Source organism: Neovison vison, chromosome 3, assembly GCF_020171115.1.
Source record: "Neovison vison isolate M4711 chromosome 3, ASM_NN_V1, whole genome shotgun sequence".
Classification (NCBI taxonomy): Eukaryota; Metazoa; Chordata; class Mammalia; order Carnivora; family Mustelidae; genus Neogale; species Neogale vison.
In genome coordinates this window covers 12,755,411-12,770,008 of record NC_058093.1, presented here as the reverse complement: position 1 = coordinate 12,770,008, position 14,598 = coordinate 12,755,411, and the positions used below count along the sequence as shown (strand labels likewise).

The 14,598-nt window shown below is 41.9% G+C and overlaps 1 protein-coding gene across 3 annotated transcripts in view; it reads right to left on the bottom strand.

The window, feature by feature from the left end:
* Window positions 1–6,178: 6,178 nt before the first annotated feature.
* The window catches only part of LOC122902176 (aldehyde oxidase 4-like), a 59,421-nt gene continuing 51,001 nt past the window's right edge, over window positions 6,179–14,598 (bottom strand). For 2 of the 3 annotated variants that reach the window (XM_044241260.1, XM_044241261.1), the window contains 7 exons: window positions 14,425–14,499; window positions 13,501–13,553; window positions 12,959–13,073; window positions 12,708–12,773; window positions 10,382–10,567; window positions 8,012–8,179; window positions 6,179–7,188 (listed from right to left, as the gene is read on the bottom strand). In XM_044241260.1, coding sequence (XP_044097195.1) covers window positions 7,135–7,188; window positions 8,012–8,179; window positions 10,382–10,567; window positions 12,708–12,773; window positions 12,959–13,073; window positions 13,501–13,553; window positions 14,425–14,499 — 717 coding nt within the window. In that variant the 3' untranslated portion in view covers window positions 6,179–7,134. Of the gene's footprint in view, window positions 7,189–8,011; window positions 8,180–10,381; window positions 10,568–12,707; window positions 12,774–12,958; window positions 13,074–13,500; window positions 13,554–14,424; window positions 14,500–14,598 lie in introns of those variants that run through there. The other variant, XM_044241262.1, reaches the window with a different exon arrangement.

The following is a 14,598-nucleotide window of genomic DNA, read 5'->3' as shown; positions in this document are numbered from 1 at the left end:
CTATTTTTGCTCCAGTACCATATTGTCTTGATGATCACGCTTTGTAATAGAGCTTGAAGTCTGGAATTGTGAAGCCACCAACTTTTGTTTTCTTTTTCAACTTTCCTATGGCTATTTGGGTTTTTTTTCTGATTTCATACAAATTTCAGGATTTCTTCCAGCTCTGTGAAAAATGATGGTATTTTGATGGGGACTGCATTGAATGTATAGATTGTCCTAGGAAGCATAGGCATTTTAGTAATATTTGTTCTCCCAATCCATGAGCATGGCATGTTTTTCTATTTCTTTGTGTCCTCCTCAATTTCCATCTTGAGTGTTCTATAGTTTTCACACTATAGATCCTTATTCTCTTTGGTAAGTTTTATTCCTAGATATCTTAAGGTTTGGGGTGTCATTGTAAATGGGATCAATTCCTTAAATTCTCTTCTTTCTGTCTCACTGTTAGTGTATAGAAATGCAACCGATCTCTGTGCATTGATTTTATGTCCTGCCACTTTGCTGAATTCTTGTAGGAGTTCTAGCAATTTTGGATTGGAGTCTTTTAGGTTTTCCACATAGAATATCATGTCATCCGCTAAGAGTGAAAATTTGACTCCTTCTTTGCCTGTTTGGATGCCTTTGATTTCTTTTTGTTGTCTGATTCCTGAGGCTAGGACTTCTGGTACTATGTTGAACACCAGCGGTGATAGTGGACATCCCTGCTGTGCTTCCCACCTAGAGGAAATGCTCTTAGTTTTTCCCCATTGAGAATGATATTCACTGTGGGCTTTATGTATATGGCTTTTATGATACTGAGTTATGTTCCCTTTGTTTCTACACTGTAAAGAGTTTTAATCAAGAAAGGATGTTACAGTGTGTCAAATGTTTTTTCTGTCTCTATTGAGAGGATCATATGGTTCTTTTCCTTTCTTTTATTTATGTAGTGTATCACCTTGATCAATCTGTAGATGTTGAACGATCCTTTCAGCCTGGGAAGAAATCCTACTTGGGTGTGGTGAATAATCCCTTTATGTACTGTTGGATCCTATTGGATAGTATCTTGGTGAGAATTTTTGCACCCATTTTCATCAGGGATATTGGTCTGTAATTCTCCTTTCTGATAGGATCTCTGTCTGGTTTTGGGATCAACGTAATTCTGGCCTCACCGAAAGAGTTGGGAAGTTTTCCTTCCATTTCTACAGTTTTTGAAACAGCTTCAGAGAAATGTGTATTACTTCTTCTTCTTGAAATGTTTTATAGAATTTCTCTGGGAAGCCACTTGGCCCTGGACTCTTCCTTGTTGGGAGATTTTTGATTAAGGCTTCAATTTCTTTGCTCATTATGGGTCTGTTCAGGTTTTCTATTTCTTCCTGTTTCAGTTTTGGTAGTTTATATGTGTCTAGGAATGCATCCATTTCTTCCAGATTGCTTAATTTGTTGGCATATAGTTGCTCATAATATGTTCTTTAATTGTTTGTGTTTTTTTCAGTGTTGGTTGTGATCTCTCCTCTTTCATTTGTGACTTTATTTGGGTACTTTCTCCACTTTCTCCTTTCTTTTTGATCTTGATCAAGACTGGCTAGGGGTTTATTAATTTTACTCTTTCAAAGAACTAGTTCTTAGTTTCATTGATCTGTTCTATTGTTCTTTTGGTTTCTATTTCATTGATTTCTGCTCTGATCTTTATTATTTCTCTTCTTCTTGGGTTTAGACTTTATTTGCTGTTCTGTCTCCAGCTCCTTTAGGTATAGGGTTGGTTGTGTGTTCAACAGAGAACTTTCTTGTTTCTTTCACAAGTAGGCAGAGAGACAGGTAGAGGTGGGGGGGCAGGCTCCCTTCTGAGCAGAGAGCCCGATGTGGGGCTCAATCCCAAGACCCTGGGATCATGACCTGAGCTGAAGGCAGAGGCTTTAACCCACTGAGCCACCCAGGCACTCCAGCTTTCTTGTTTCTTCAGAAAGGCTTGTATTTCTCTGTACTTCCGTCTTAGGACCATCTCTGCTATCCCAAAGGTTTTGAACAGTTGTGTTTTCATTTTTACTCTTTTTCTTTCTATCAAATCTAAAAGCACCTGCAGATCCAACCAACTGCTTCTTTACTTTTCTTTTAATAAACCAGGAACTGGGAAACTAGCCTCTTATCTGCCACTAACAGTTCGTTGTCTACTTGATGTATCTCATTTTCCCGATTAGGTAGCAAGCTCTTGGTGCTCAGCATGAATGACAACTTGGATATTGAGGGGATGGATATATGCTTGGTTGGTCACCCAAGATACTTTTAAGTGAAGGAAGCATCAGTGATTCATTCATTCATTCACCCAGTGGGTACTGACATACCATTAAATATTTATCATTGTGAGAAGCATGGAGCAGGGGAATTAGCTTTGTTTGGTGGAGGGGGATCAGGGAAGGCCTGAGGGAGGGACATATAGTCCCCACAGATGAGTGGTAGCTGATTCTACGAGATCTAAGAATGGAGGGGAGGCAGCCTGGGGAGAGAAAAAGTGGAGACAGAAGATGTCCTTATAGCTGCTTCCACTTAGGGGAAAACTGACACAGGGCTTGTTTTTTAGGGTTCACAGTCTATTCACCACCTGGCTCTGCCCCTAGGAGAGGGAAAGTAGGGAACACCAAGAGCTCATGGTTTCCACTGACAGGAGCACACATACTGATGATGCAAAGCGTGGATCATGGGGTTTCATAATACTTATAGGAATAAATCCTTCAGTGTTAACATAAAATACAAGCATTTAACATAGAAGAACAGAACAGTCTTAGGTACTAAGGTGTGACTATGGTATTAGATTTGTAAGATACAAAAGTAGTTTGGATTACTGAACCAAACACATTAATTGCTGGGAAACTGAAATCTGACCTGAAACTGAAATCTGAAATCTGATGGCTTTAGAGAAGTGTTTTTCAAACTTGTCTCAGCCAAAACTTTTGTTCGAATGAAATCTTATAAAGTGTAAACAAATGAAAGAAAAGGGTTACTGCTTAGCCCAGAGGGCTGAGGGTGAGGCCCGAAGTAATTTGATTTTCTCTCCTTCAGAAGGCCCCAGGGCTCTGGGGAACTCAGTGTAAAAATGACTTGCTGAGAAGGTAGCATGCAGTCTCTGCCAAGGTTTTCTGACTCTCAGATCTTAGTCAAGACAAAGGAAAAGAAGCCACCACTGCTTTTTTCTTTTTTTCCTTTAGGAAAAGGGAATGCTAAATTTCTTCACTTTAAAATGGATTATTCTGGTAAGAGAAACTTGACATGTATCGACTGATGAAATTCTATGTTTGTTATGAAAAGAAAGTCTTAAGGCTTACATCAAAAAGTCCCTGTTACCCAATAGAAGAATTAATATTAGATGTGGCACTGCCCTCCCCAGCAATCTAAACAAACCTATTTCTGGAAAAAAACCTGCAATAAATTCTGCTCAAGGATATAAATGGAACAGTACTGGCCATGACTTCAGTGTCCCTAGGGTGTTGCCCTCTATGGTGAGCTCTTCAAAACCCCAATGCAGAACACAGGCAAGAGGACCGATAACAGGGCACTTTTAGGACCCTTGGGCTGGTCATTAAACACCTATATTAAGACACTCTAGTCTCAACCGTTTTGACTCTGAGGTTCCTTCTCTTCCTCTCCCAGGTCCCACCTCTAGATCAAGGCTCCTGCAGATTTTGGGTCTGGTGAGCACCTGCCTCTGGGCATCAAACTTCCGGCTGCTTCAATGGCCACTAGAGGGCAGGAGACTAGCAGCTGCAGGTTTCTGAGAGGAAAGAAAGGCGATGGGGACCAAGTGGTTGGAGCAAAATATCCTCTTCCCTCCTGGATAAAGACTACCCCACCTGAGGAAAAAGGATCAAACAATAAAGTCATTCAGATGGAAAGCAAAAGGGGAGAGGAAGTCCAAGTGGATAGGGCAGGCTATTAGGGAAAGTAATATAAATGCTAAAGAGTCATATAGTAAAGGGAATTCAATAGTCTGGGACTAAAACAGACCACAGCCTCAACAACTTAAGGGTTGGGGGTTGCTGGGGAGAGGGGAAAGTAAAAGTTACGAAAGTATTATTTTACTGGGGCAAAGGGTGAAATTATGACGACAGGTAGAGCAGGAGGCCAGGAGAGTAACTTTTCATCGGGGAATACTGGTATCTTTATTTCAAATAGTGGTAGAGAAATATGTGTTTGTTTCTCAGAGTAAATGGAAATGTATAACTAATGGTATAGTAGAACCTCAAAATTAAGAAATGCAATTATTCATCTCTGAACCAGCAAAAATTATGAAAAGATAGAAAGCATAGTTTAAGATACTTTATATTATGTATTTGATACATGATATCATCAAAAAATAAAACTCAACAGAGCAAACTTAAGGATCTAACTGGCTTTATGCAACAATTCATGAATTGGGCAGTGTCCCATCTAGCAAACAGAAGGGAGCCCCCTCAGTGTCTGTCTCAGGGGCAAAGAGTCTCCTTCCTCAAGGCCGCGCCCTTCCTGGGGCAGCCCCACCTTGACTGAGTGACCAAGGGGTACACAGACCTGTCCATTTCAGCCTAAGGAGGATAAGTCCTGGGGCAACACTTGCTCCCAGGCTCCATGCTGAGTTCCTGATGCCTCCAGGGTCTTGCTTGATTTCTCCCTCTGCCCCATTCTGCTTTTCCAACCTTCCTGTCTCAGGTGTCAATCCCTGAAAACCATCCTGCTCCCCATACTTTGTCTGGGCTTCTGCTTCCAGCAAACTCAGCCTATGATTCCAAGTGTTCGGATACTGCGAGGAATTCTGCCAATTTATGTCATTGAAAGCAACAAGTGCAGAGGATTTAAAGACTTTTTCCTTAAAAGAAACAATGCAGATGTCTCAGGCCTCCCATCCCAGCCCTTTTTTTGATCAATCCCATTTCAAAACCTGAGTGCATGTGAGAGTCTGCAGGTTGAAGACACTAAACAGAAATAAAATCCTTCCCCATTACTATTCGCTCAGCTCCATTTGCCCAGTGTTTTTGTAAGACTGTGCGAGGCTGGTCTGTCATAAACTTTGGTCCAGGAGAAGTGAGACACTCTTGGCCTCACAGGTTGAATGGAGCAAGGAAATGTACGACAAGTGTGGACCTGCCACACGTTCCTTCTCTTCCGATGAACATTTATTGAACCCACAATTAAGCAATAGCCATGACAAGTTTCTAAGTAAAAAGCAATGGCTGTTTTGCCCAAAGTTAATAATGATCATGTTTTAACCATTGAAAGGGCTCTTGACCATTTATAGATCGCTGGTTAGAAAGGTCTTATCTTACACTGCTGTGTAACTGTCACTATGATAACACTTTAAAAGAGACAGTCAATAATTAAAATTTAAGATACTTATCTAAATTAGTATTATGGATTAAGTTTTAATATAATAGATGCTAAAAATTGTCAAACAAAAAGGGCATTAGAATTTTAATCCTTTGTTTGGAAATTGCTATTCTGTAAAATGTACTATTTATGTAAATACTTTATCCCAAACCCCAATTCTTCAAGTTCATTAAGTACTGCTGAAGTGATCAGACTTGTTCTGTAAAAATTCAATTTCTGTTTTTTCAGTGGCTTTGACCACATGGTCTGTGAGTACAACACTTTTTTTTTTAAAGTTTTTTTTTTTTTTTTTTTTAATTTGATAGAGAGAGATCACAAGTAGGCAGAGAGGCAGGCAGAGAGAGAGGGGGAAGCAAGCTCCCTGCTGAGCAGAGAGCCCAATGTGGGGCTCGATCCCAGGACCCTGAGATCATGACCTGAGCTGAAGGCAGAGGCCTAAAACACTGAGCCACCCAGGCGCCCCAGTACAATACTTTTTAAATTAATTTGTGTCTGTGATAAATGTGTCTTCCTCTTTTACTGCTAGAAAAATAAACCAGTAATCCTATTTTTCTGTTCTGTCTGGCACAATGAGTTTGTGTGGGGTGGGTTCTAGGCAAATTAAATTATTGGGTGAATTTAAACAGACATTTAAAAATATGTGTACACACACACACACACACACACACCCCTCCTAGAATAAAAGACACTGATTGGTGAGACTTCTCTTTGGAAAGAAGCCTTTCCTTTCTCCTGCCAGCCTTCTCTTCCCCAGTCTGGTCTCAAACACACATGAACAGTCATTCACGCTTTTTCTTCTACCACAAAGTTTCTGTGAATAAACGCAGAGCTTTAATATCTAGCACACAGATTCCAACAAGTGATTCAGTTTGTTTATTTTGTTTTAAACCTCATAGGAACCGAACATCTTCTCTGGCATAACCCTGCACTTCCTTGGGAAAATGCAATGCAGAATGGCTAAGAAATAACTGAAAAAAACAAAACCCAACCCCTCAGGATTTCAGTGCTCCTCTGAAATGGCAAAAGGAAGGTGGTGCCCATTTCATCTTTCAGACACTGAGCCAAATCAAGGGGCTGCAGAATGATTTGAGATCACTGTTTCTACTCTGTGTGGTTTCCCGGGAGAGGAGGACACTACCACGAGCATAGCTCATGGCAGATGAGGACCCGCTGGAGGCTCTGGACGGTTTACACCCCTAAGCCTCAGTTAAACTGGCCACATGGGAGAGGCAGGAGCCTGAGGATTGTGGTGGGCTCACAGTGCTGGAGACCACAAGAGCCAATTACGGACATTTCTTCCAACCTCATGTTCGGAGACCTCATTGTTAGTGGCCCGGAATTGGCCGAGGTGGGTTGTTTACACCACAGAAACTGGCAACCGCTATCAATCACAAATTTTTCCAGGTGAGCTGGTTATCACCATCACACTATTGGCTTTGGGGATCCAATCCTGAGAGTTTTGGGGGTGGATGATTTTATGAGTGATCAGATTTCTGAAGACTAAACCACGAGCAGTTTCTCGAGTTGCTCCATGGGAATGGAAACTCTACCATGTTTTAAAATCATGATGTTGTAGATCTTCAGGATAATGGTAATAATAAGAAGGATTTTTGATTCTAAGCTTCATTATATCTTTTGGTATAAATTTATGTCCTAAAACACAATTACACAGCGACCTAAACCACAGAGAATAGCTAAAAAATACTAAAATTATCCTTGACAATCAGGAGCCAATCTATATTTGTTCTGGTTTGAAAATTTTAAGGTCAATCATGTATTCTTTCATTTTCTAAGAGAAATGTAGTATTAAGACACACGGACGGACCAAGGTGTAAATGTTGAAGGATCATCTCTAGGAATCTAAAAAAAATAAAATAAAATAAAAAAAGGAAGATAATTATTAGTAAAATGTTATATATGCAAAATGTGTAATTCAGAAGAAAAACTGTTTTTTTAAAAAAGAAAAACCCAATGTCTGTTTTATTCTTATCAAAAATATATAGTTTTCCTATTCCTTTCAAACCTTGAGTCATAAATCTCTTTATTTTCATAAACTTCTTATGTTTGGGATAAGATGCATCTTATTCAGAAGCCCTGTACTTTCAAAGGCATAAAGTGCAATCCAGTTCAGTTAGGGCTGCAGTAAGCAGTTCAATATAGGAACACTCTCTGATGATAGTTCTAGACATATTTTTAGCAGCTGGAAATGAAACTGTGTTCTATTTGTGTGTCATTACAAGGCATATCAAAGAGTGCCCAGTGACTCTGATATTTTAATTTAAATTGTTTTTACCAATTTGCTTAACAAATGCTTTCTGAATAATTGACCAGATCCGATATCTATTTCATCCCATTTAGTTATTAAGGTGATCACAATACCACCTCAACTGCATTTTGATTAAGTGTTTCAAGAAGTTAGCTACCATGTGGATTTGCTACTAGCGTTAGCGCCACTGAGTCTGCTTTTCTTTGGGGTCTGAAACAAGCCATCGTTTGAAGAGTTTTGCTCACCTTGCAGTTACGTTAAAGTATATAGGCAGTAGCAGGTAAAGGCACAGTGAGAATTTTCATTGGAAAAGATGAACCTGCCCTGGGGTTTTGTCATGGTGACCAAATCCATACTAAGAACCTGAAGGCCCATGTAAGCCGTGATTACCACAGGGACCTCCCCCACCACCTTTACCATGTCAGTAAATTGATCCACACAAGTCATCCTAATAAACTCAGGAGTTGCTGGGCTCTTCAGGTTGAAGATCTTGGTCAGACCCCTCTCTTCGCGGGCAGCAGTCACTGCATCAAAAATGGCGAACAACACGGAGGATCCCAAGAACATTGCAGTCTCACCCAACCCCTGAGAGGAAGGTAAAAGGCTGTCAGAAATGCATGGTTCTCTTAGGACTAATTTGAGTACACACACACACACACACGCACACACTCACCTCTTCTGGTGAGTATGGAATACTTAAAATGGAGTATGTCTGAATTGCCAGAACCGAATGCCCCCCATGCTGATTTGTGTGTGGGGTCCTCCTCAAAGTCACTCATGAAGATGGTCCAGGACATCAGGATAGTGGGTCAGCTAAAACCTCCTGCTCCTTTGCCCAGGTAAAGTTCTAAAGACCAAAGCCCTTGGTGCCCTCTAGAATATTCCACTTTGGGTTCCAGACCATTTTTGTTTAACTCGAAACCCAAACAAAACAACCGCAATCTTTGTAGCTGAGCCTAAACGACAGTAAAGAGTGACCTGTTGAAGTTGCTTGTGTGCGAATGTCCCTGGTGCGTGCTGGATGTTTCTGAACTAATAGTGTAGTGGCCATTATATTTTGAATGATTCATCAATGTTCTTTGTACTGATTTTTCTTCTTTCTTCCTTCAAAGTAATCTGGTCTGTGGTCTGTGCTCAGGGCCTCAGTGGAGAGATTGGCCTTTATCTCCAAGCAAATAAAGCCTATCCCTGGCTTTGATTTCACCTCTAAAGCAAATGTAGAGGGAGATGTAGAGGGTAGAAGAAAGGGCTTCCTCTGAAGTGAGGAGGAGGGGAGCAGAAAGGTCTTATGTCCTATTTGGAGCAAACTGGCAGGGAGGTGGCTAGACTCTAAAAGGCAGGATTGCACCCCGTGTCAGGAGGGTTTCTAGAGACGCTCCTGGTGCAGAAGTAGAGATAGAGGCCATTCAGACAGGAAGTCTTGTCTTCTTCCCAATCTTGACCTACTTAAAGAAGGAGAGGAAATTTCCTGAAAAATCTAAGGTTAGCCTACCATCTGTCTGGCCAGATGTGGGCTCAGAATAGAACTTAAGTTGGGGGAAGTTGTGTTTTTTGGTGCACTTGTATTCAAGAATCCTCACCAGAGGTCTTTATGGGCCAATCAGAGCCCATATGCTCCAGGGAACACAGACTCAATAAATACCTCTCAGATCAGCAGCTATTTACAGCTCAGAGCAAATAGTGAGAAACTCATTTGAAAGTCTGTTCCAGTTTGGGGAGGTGTGGAGAGAGGTAGACAAATAAGAGAGAACTGAGTCTGGAGGATATGTGAGAAGGGTGCAGAAAATAAAGTTCTGGGCTGGTAAAATTTGCCTACAATTTCGGTTTTATCTCATGGTGGCACTTAGCCTAATGACCTAAGATGTTTGACTCTTCCTTGACCTTTCTTGTTTTGTTTTTTTTTTTAAAGATTTTATTTATTGATTTGACAGACAGAGATTACAAGTAGACAGTGAGGCAGGTACAGAGAGAGAGGGGGAAGCAGGCTCCCCACTGAGCAGAGAGCCCAATGCGGGGCTTGATCCCAGGACCCTGAGATCATGACCTGAGCCGAAGGCAGAGGCTTAACCCACTGAGCCACCCAGGCACCCCGACTTTTCTTGTTTTGATTAAATTTGTTTCAAGCTTGCTTTCATGAGTGAAGAGTCTTCTCGGTCTTCTGGAGTCAGTGAGCACCACTTTGCCATGAATTTGCTTTTCTTTTCCCTTTTCCTGCTGGGTTTTTCAATTCAAAGGAGTAAGCAAATTCAGGGGGCATTATATTTTGAATGAGTCACCAATGCTTCTTTGTACTAATTTTTCTTCTTTCTTCCTTCAAAGTACTCTGGTCTGTGGTTTGTGCTCAGACCATTATTTCTTGAAAGAGTAGATTGTTATAGACCGAACTGTGCTCCCTCAAAATTCATATGTTGAAGTCCTAACCCCCTACCTCAGACTCTGACCATGTTTGGAGATAAGGTCTTTAAAGAGCTGCGTTAAGTTAAAATGAGGTCTTTAGGATGGGCCCTATTCCAACATGACTGGTGTCTGAACAAGAAAAGGAAATTGGGCCATACAGAGAGAGACATCTGACATGTGCACTCAGAGGTGATGAGTATGGGAGGACACAGGGAGAAGGTGGCCATCTGCAATCCAGAGAGGCCTTGGAAGAAAGCAATCCTTGATTTGACTTCCAGCCTCCAGTACTGTGAGAAAATGTATCTGGTATTTAGGTTGTTTAGGCCACCCAGTGTGTGGTCCTTTGTTTTGGTAGCCCTACGAACTAACATAGAGGTCTTGTGTTCTTACCTTGGACGAGTAGATGGCTATGGGATTTCGGGAACGCACCAGAGTGACATAGAACTCTTCTGGTATCTCAGTGACAGTCGGGATTTTGTAGTCCTCTGGACTTCGAGAGTAGAGGACACCTTCTGGGGAATATTTCAGTTCCTCTGTGGTGTACAACCCCATGCCTTGGATAAATGCTCCTTCAATCTACAGGCAAAAATTTCACAGTTTATAAGTATATGATACTGATTGACAAACTACTCCAATGTGACTGAAAATGGAACCATTTCTCTTGACCATAGTAAGTCATCCTTGACAGCCTGGGGTGGGTTTACAAAGGGTCCTGCAGGGTCTGGTACTTCTCATCTGCCTGGCCTCATCCCTAGTTCTTCTTGCCCAAGTGACCCATCCTCCAGGTACCTGACTCTTGGTAAGTTCTGGGTGATTCTCAAGCCCACCAGATTTCATTTAGACCGCCAAGTCTTTGTATTGTGGTTTCTCCTGACTCTCTTCACTGCTCCCCATCTCAGCTTGTCCCCCTGGAGAATTCCTAGTCATCCTCCAAGTTGCTGCCTATCTGGAGCCTTTTGGATCCTTCTACCACCTCCTGGGTGGATTTAGGACCTACTTCCTCCCGGCTCACTCTACCTTGAACACATTCCCCCACATAGTGGCTCTCAGAGAGTATTTCCTCCATCCACCTCTTCCTCCTTGCTCTCTCTCATGTGTATGAGCATTTGGAGGCCGTGGCCTTCTTGTATTCTATTATTAACCTGAGGCCTTTTACATAGGTTCTTAATAAATGTCTGTTGAATTAGATGAAAAAGAAGCTAACATTAAAGGAACATGAACTAGAATGAATGGAACACTGTAGGTTATTACAGTACCCGTATTTCTTTACTTCCCTTTATAAATTACCATGGAAAGTAGATAAATGTTAAATAAGATGGGATGAAAAAACTTATATTAAGTTAAATATTTTTGTTAAAAGTCATGTTGAGTTCTATTTACAAACAAATACTCTCTAGGAAAAAGGATTAAGGGGTGTCTGCCTGGAGGTTAAAGAATTGAAGGAGAATTACAGTTTGTATTTTATTGAAAATGCAAAATTAAGGAATAAGGTATACGAATCTAAATTTTCTATTTGGATATTTCCAAATTCTTATTCCTAAAGGAAAAGACTAAAGTCTAAGAGATCAAGTCTAATATACTCATTTTCTTCCCTTTTCCGGTGAGACAAATGCAGGATTTCCTTAATCATGACATCTCCCTTTCTGACTTTGCTTAAAAGATAAAGCAGCAGAAAGGATCTGGGAGAAGTGGGTAAGACAGGGAAGGGGGGTCAAGGACTGGGTGAGCGGTGGTTCTCAAACTTTATAGGCTTGAGATGAATTTCAGGTGCAGGTTAAATGTGCTGGTTTCTGTCTCAGCCCAGCAAAGTTAAGACAGACCAAGTCTAAGCCTGGGCTGAATTCCTGGGTACAGGAATCCATGTTTTCACAAACACTTACAAGTACTTCTGTTGCAGAGTCTGAGGACCAAATCTTGAAAAGCACAGAGGGATCAATAAAATTGTTCCTTATAAAGCCCAACGGCCAACCCAGGTAAACCAGTCTCTTAGGACTTAGGATACTGGGAAGCCGCTGGCAGATGAAAGCACCAGGTGTCTGTCAGGTGTGACGCCAAGCTGCTCAATGGCTCCAGTATGCTCCTCAGGTGGACCCTGGGGACCAGCTGCCTTGCCTCACTGCGAGGGGCGGGTTAGTAGGTCTGGCTAGGGCTGAGGTGGCTGGTCCACTGGCTCCACCTTCAGTAACAAGGCTAGAAAAAAGCAAAGCTACACCAACAGCTAGAAAGTTTTTAACTCAAAGTTTAAAAAGACTTTTCAGCGCCTTAATTTTATTGTTTGTGGGATTAAAATCAGAAGTAAATTCAGTAGGAGGCAAAAAATTATGCTTAAGTATTTCTCTTTCTTTTATATTTTCCTATTTGCAGTCTGTTTAAATTTAATATTAATATGACTACTAATGGAACTTTATTATTATGTATTTATGTAGTGTTCCCTAATTAAAAACATATTAATATTCATGAGAAAAATTAGAAGGCACGGAGAATTATAAAGCAGGCTAAGTCACACATATTCCTGCCCTACAAAGACAATGATTGTTAACCTTTTCTTGAAATTTTTTCCAGTATTTCATCTATTTGTGTGCGTGTGCGTCAGATACTTAATGTATAGCAGAGAGCTTGCACCAGGTATAAACAACCCTGGAGAATTCTGGGAAATACTTTTCTGAATGGAACCGACCAAAAGTTCCTCTGGTCAGAGCATGCTGGGATCACTCACCTGTCCGACGTCCACGGCTGGGTTTATGCTGAAAGCAGCATCCACGAAGATGTCAGTCCTAAGGAGCTGTTCCAAGAGAAAATACACAGTGGAAAAAAGGATTTACTCTTTACTGCTCTTTACTGCAATTGGCTGTCTGTCCCTGGTTTTTCCACCTGCAGGATCAAGTTGATTATCACGTACGGCACGGCAAGCACGTCAGTGTTTGTGTTTACTTGATGCAGAGGGCGAACACAAATACTGCTCTTTACCTTATGAGCCCCCGTCAGACAGTCCACTTCAACCTCCGAACAGGCCGCTCCATACACATAGTACGCAAAGGGCTCCCCCTTCTCCTTCTCCCAGTCCATGTGAGTCTGGTAGCCTCTGAGAAGAGAAATCAGCAGTGAAAAGGAAAGGCCCTTTTCCTCATAGTGGTCTCATCGCCTCCTGTGCTGTGGGGCCTGGGGCTAGAGGGGGCACCCACCCCATGGCTGCCGCATCCCTCCCCTTCTTCAGTAAGCGCAGGTGTGGTCAGAGTTGTAATGGTTCCACCGCAGGCCCAGGGAAAAGGCCCTCAGTGTCTGGGCCCGACCCTCCAGCAGGAAGTCATTGGAATTGGTCCCGGTGCGTGTAAATAGCTGTGGTGGCCTTCCTGGTGGAAGCCCTGGGCCTCCCCGCCGTGAGCCAGCACTGAGGGCCGACAGCGGGCACCCCGCAGGGCCCCCCAGGCTCTCCGGGCACCTGTTCGCACTGCTGAATGTACACTGTTTCTGCCCAGCTATAATCCAACCCAAAGTAAAATGTCCTTTACTTGAAATATCCAGTAGCTGAGAGACTGATGGATTCTGTGAAGGCTTTTGTAATCTGGAAGAGATGATTGGTTACAACGAGATATAAATTTAGGGAAAGTGATGAAAAATACCTTCCTCCTCCTGTTTGGAACAAGCTTTCTACCCGCATTCACCTCAGGTGAGACGTGAGCCTTGGATGAGCCATGGGCCGTGCTTTCCCAGACAGATGTGTACGGGCGGCTGCTTATGCCCCGAGGCCCTCTACCGTTTGTTGGACAGTGTAAAGTTTATTTTTTAAAGTTATTTTTTAATGCCTTTTTGGCTTTTTAAATTAAGGAGGGGGCTAGACCATATTCACACACTTTGGTATGTAAGTATCTACACAGATATGTATATATACACACATGTTTCTATGTGTATGTTCATGTCTATATATGTATGTACTTTTCCTCTGCTTTTTTCCCCCAAATAATTTGACCCGCTGTCACTCAGTATAGTACATCAGCTTCCCTCCTAGAGTATAACCTGGATAGGGCTGGGAATAGGAATACTAATGGTAATATTAATAATAATTATTAAAAATAGAGTCCTCCTTTGATAGCAGGACTGCTATCATCTCTGTTGCTCTGGAGAGAAAACCAAGGTCCTGAGGCACTGAGGGTGAACCTTGTCTCCCAGAGCTAGTAGTGACAGAGTTGGGACAGTAACCCTAAGGTGTGTTTTACTTCAGAGCATTCTCTGTGAGAAATCAGGCTCTGAAATAAAATCAAGTTTCAGTGAATCCAGACATGGCTTTTGCTTTTTCAGAAAAGCAGAAGTAAATGTTAATAAATGCTTTGTTTCCTGAACGGGCAGCACCCGTCAGCCCAGGCATTAAGGGCCGTCTCCCATCTGCATGTATGTATCTGGCTTTTCCTGGCAGGGATAAGGACGGAAACACTCACCCAGTCCTCCCATCTTCCTTTAGGGTTTTTCCTGATGATTGGCTGAAGACGGGCCATAAGAATTTGGCAGGCATTCTGAAAATAAATATTTGAAATGATGGAAATAAAAGGCACAGGAAATAGCAAAGCGTTAAATATTCAAATCAATTCAAATGGAATCCGTCAGTTTTGTGA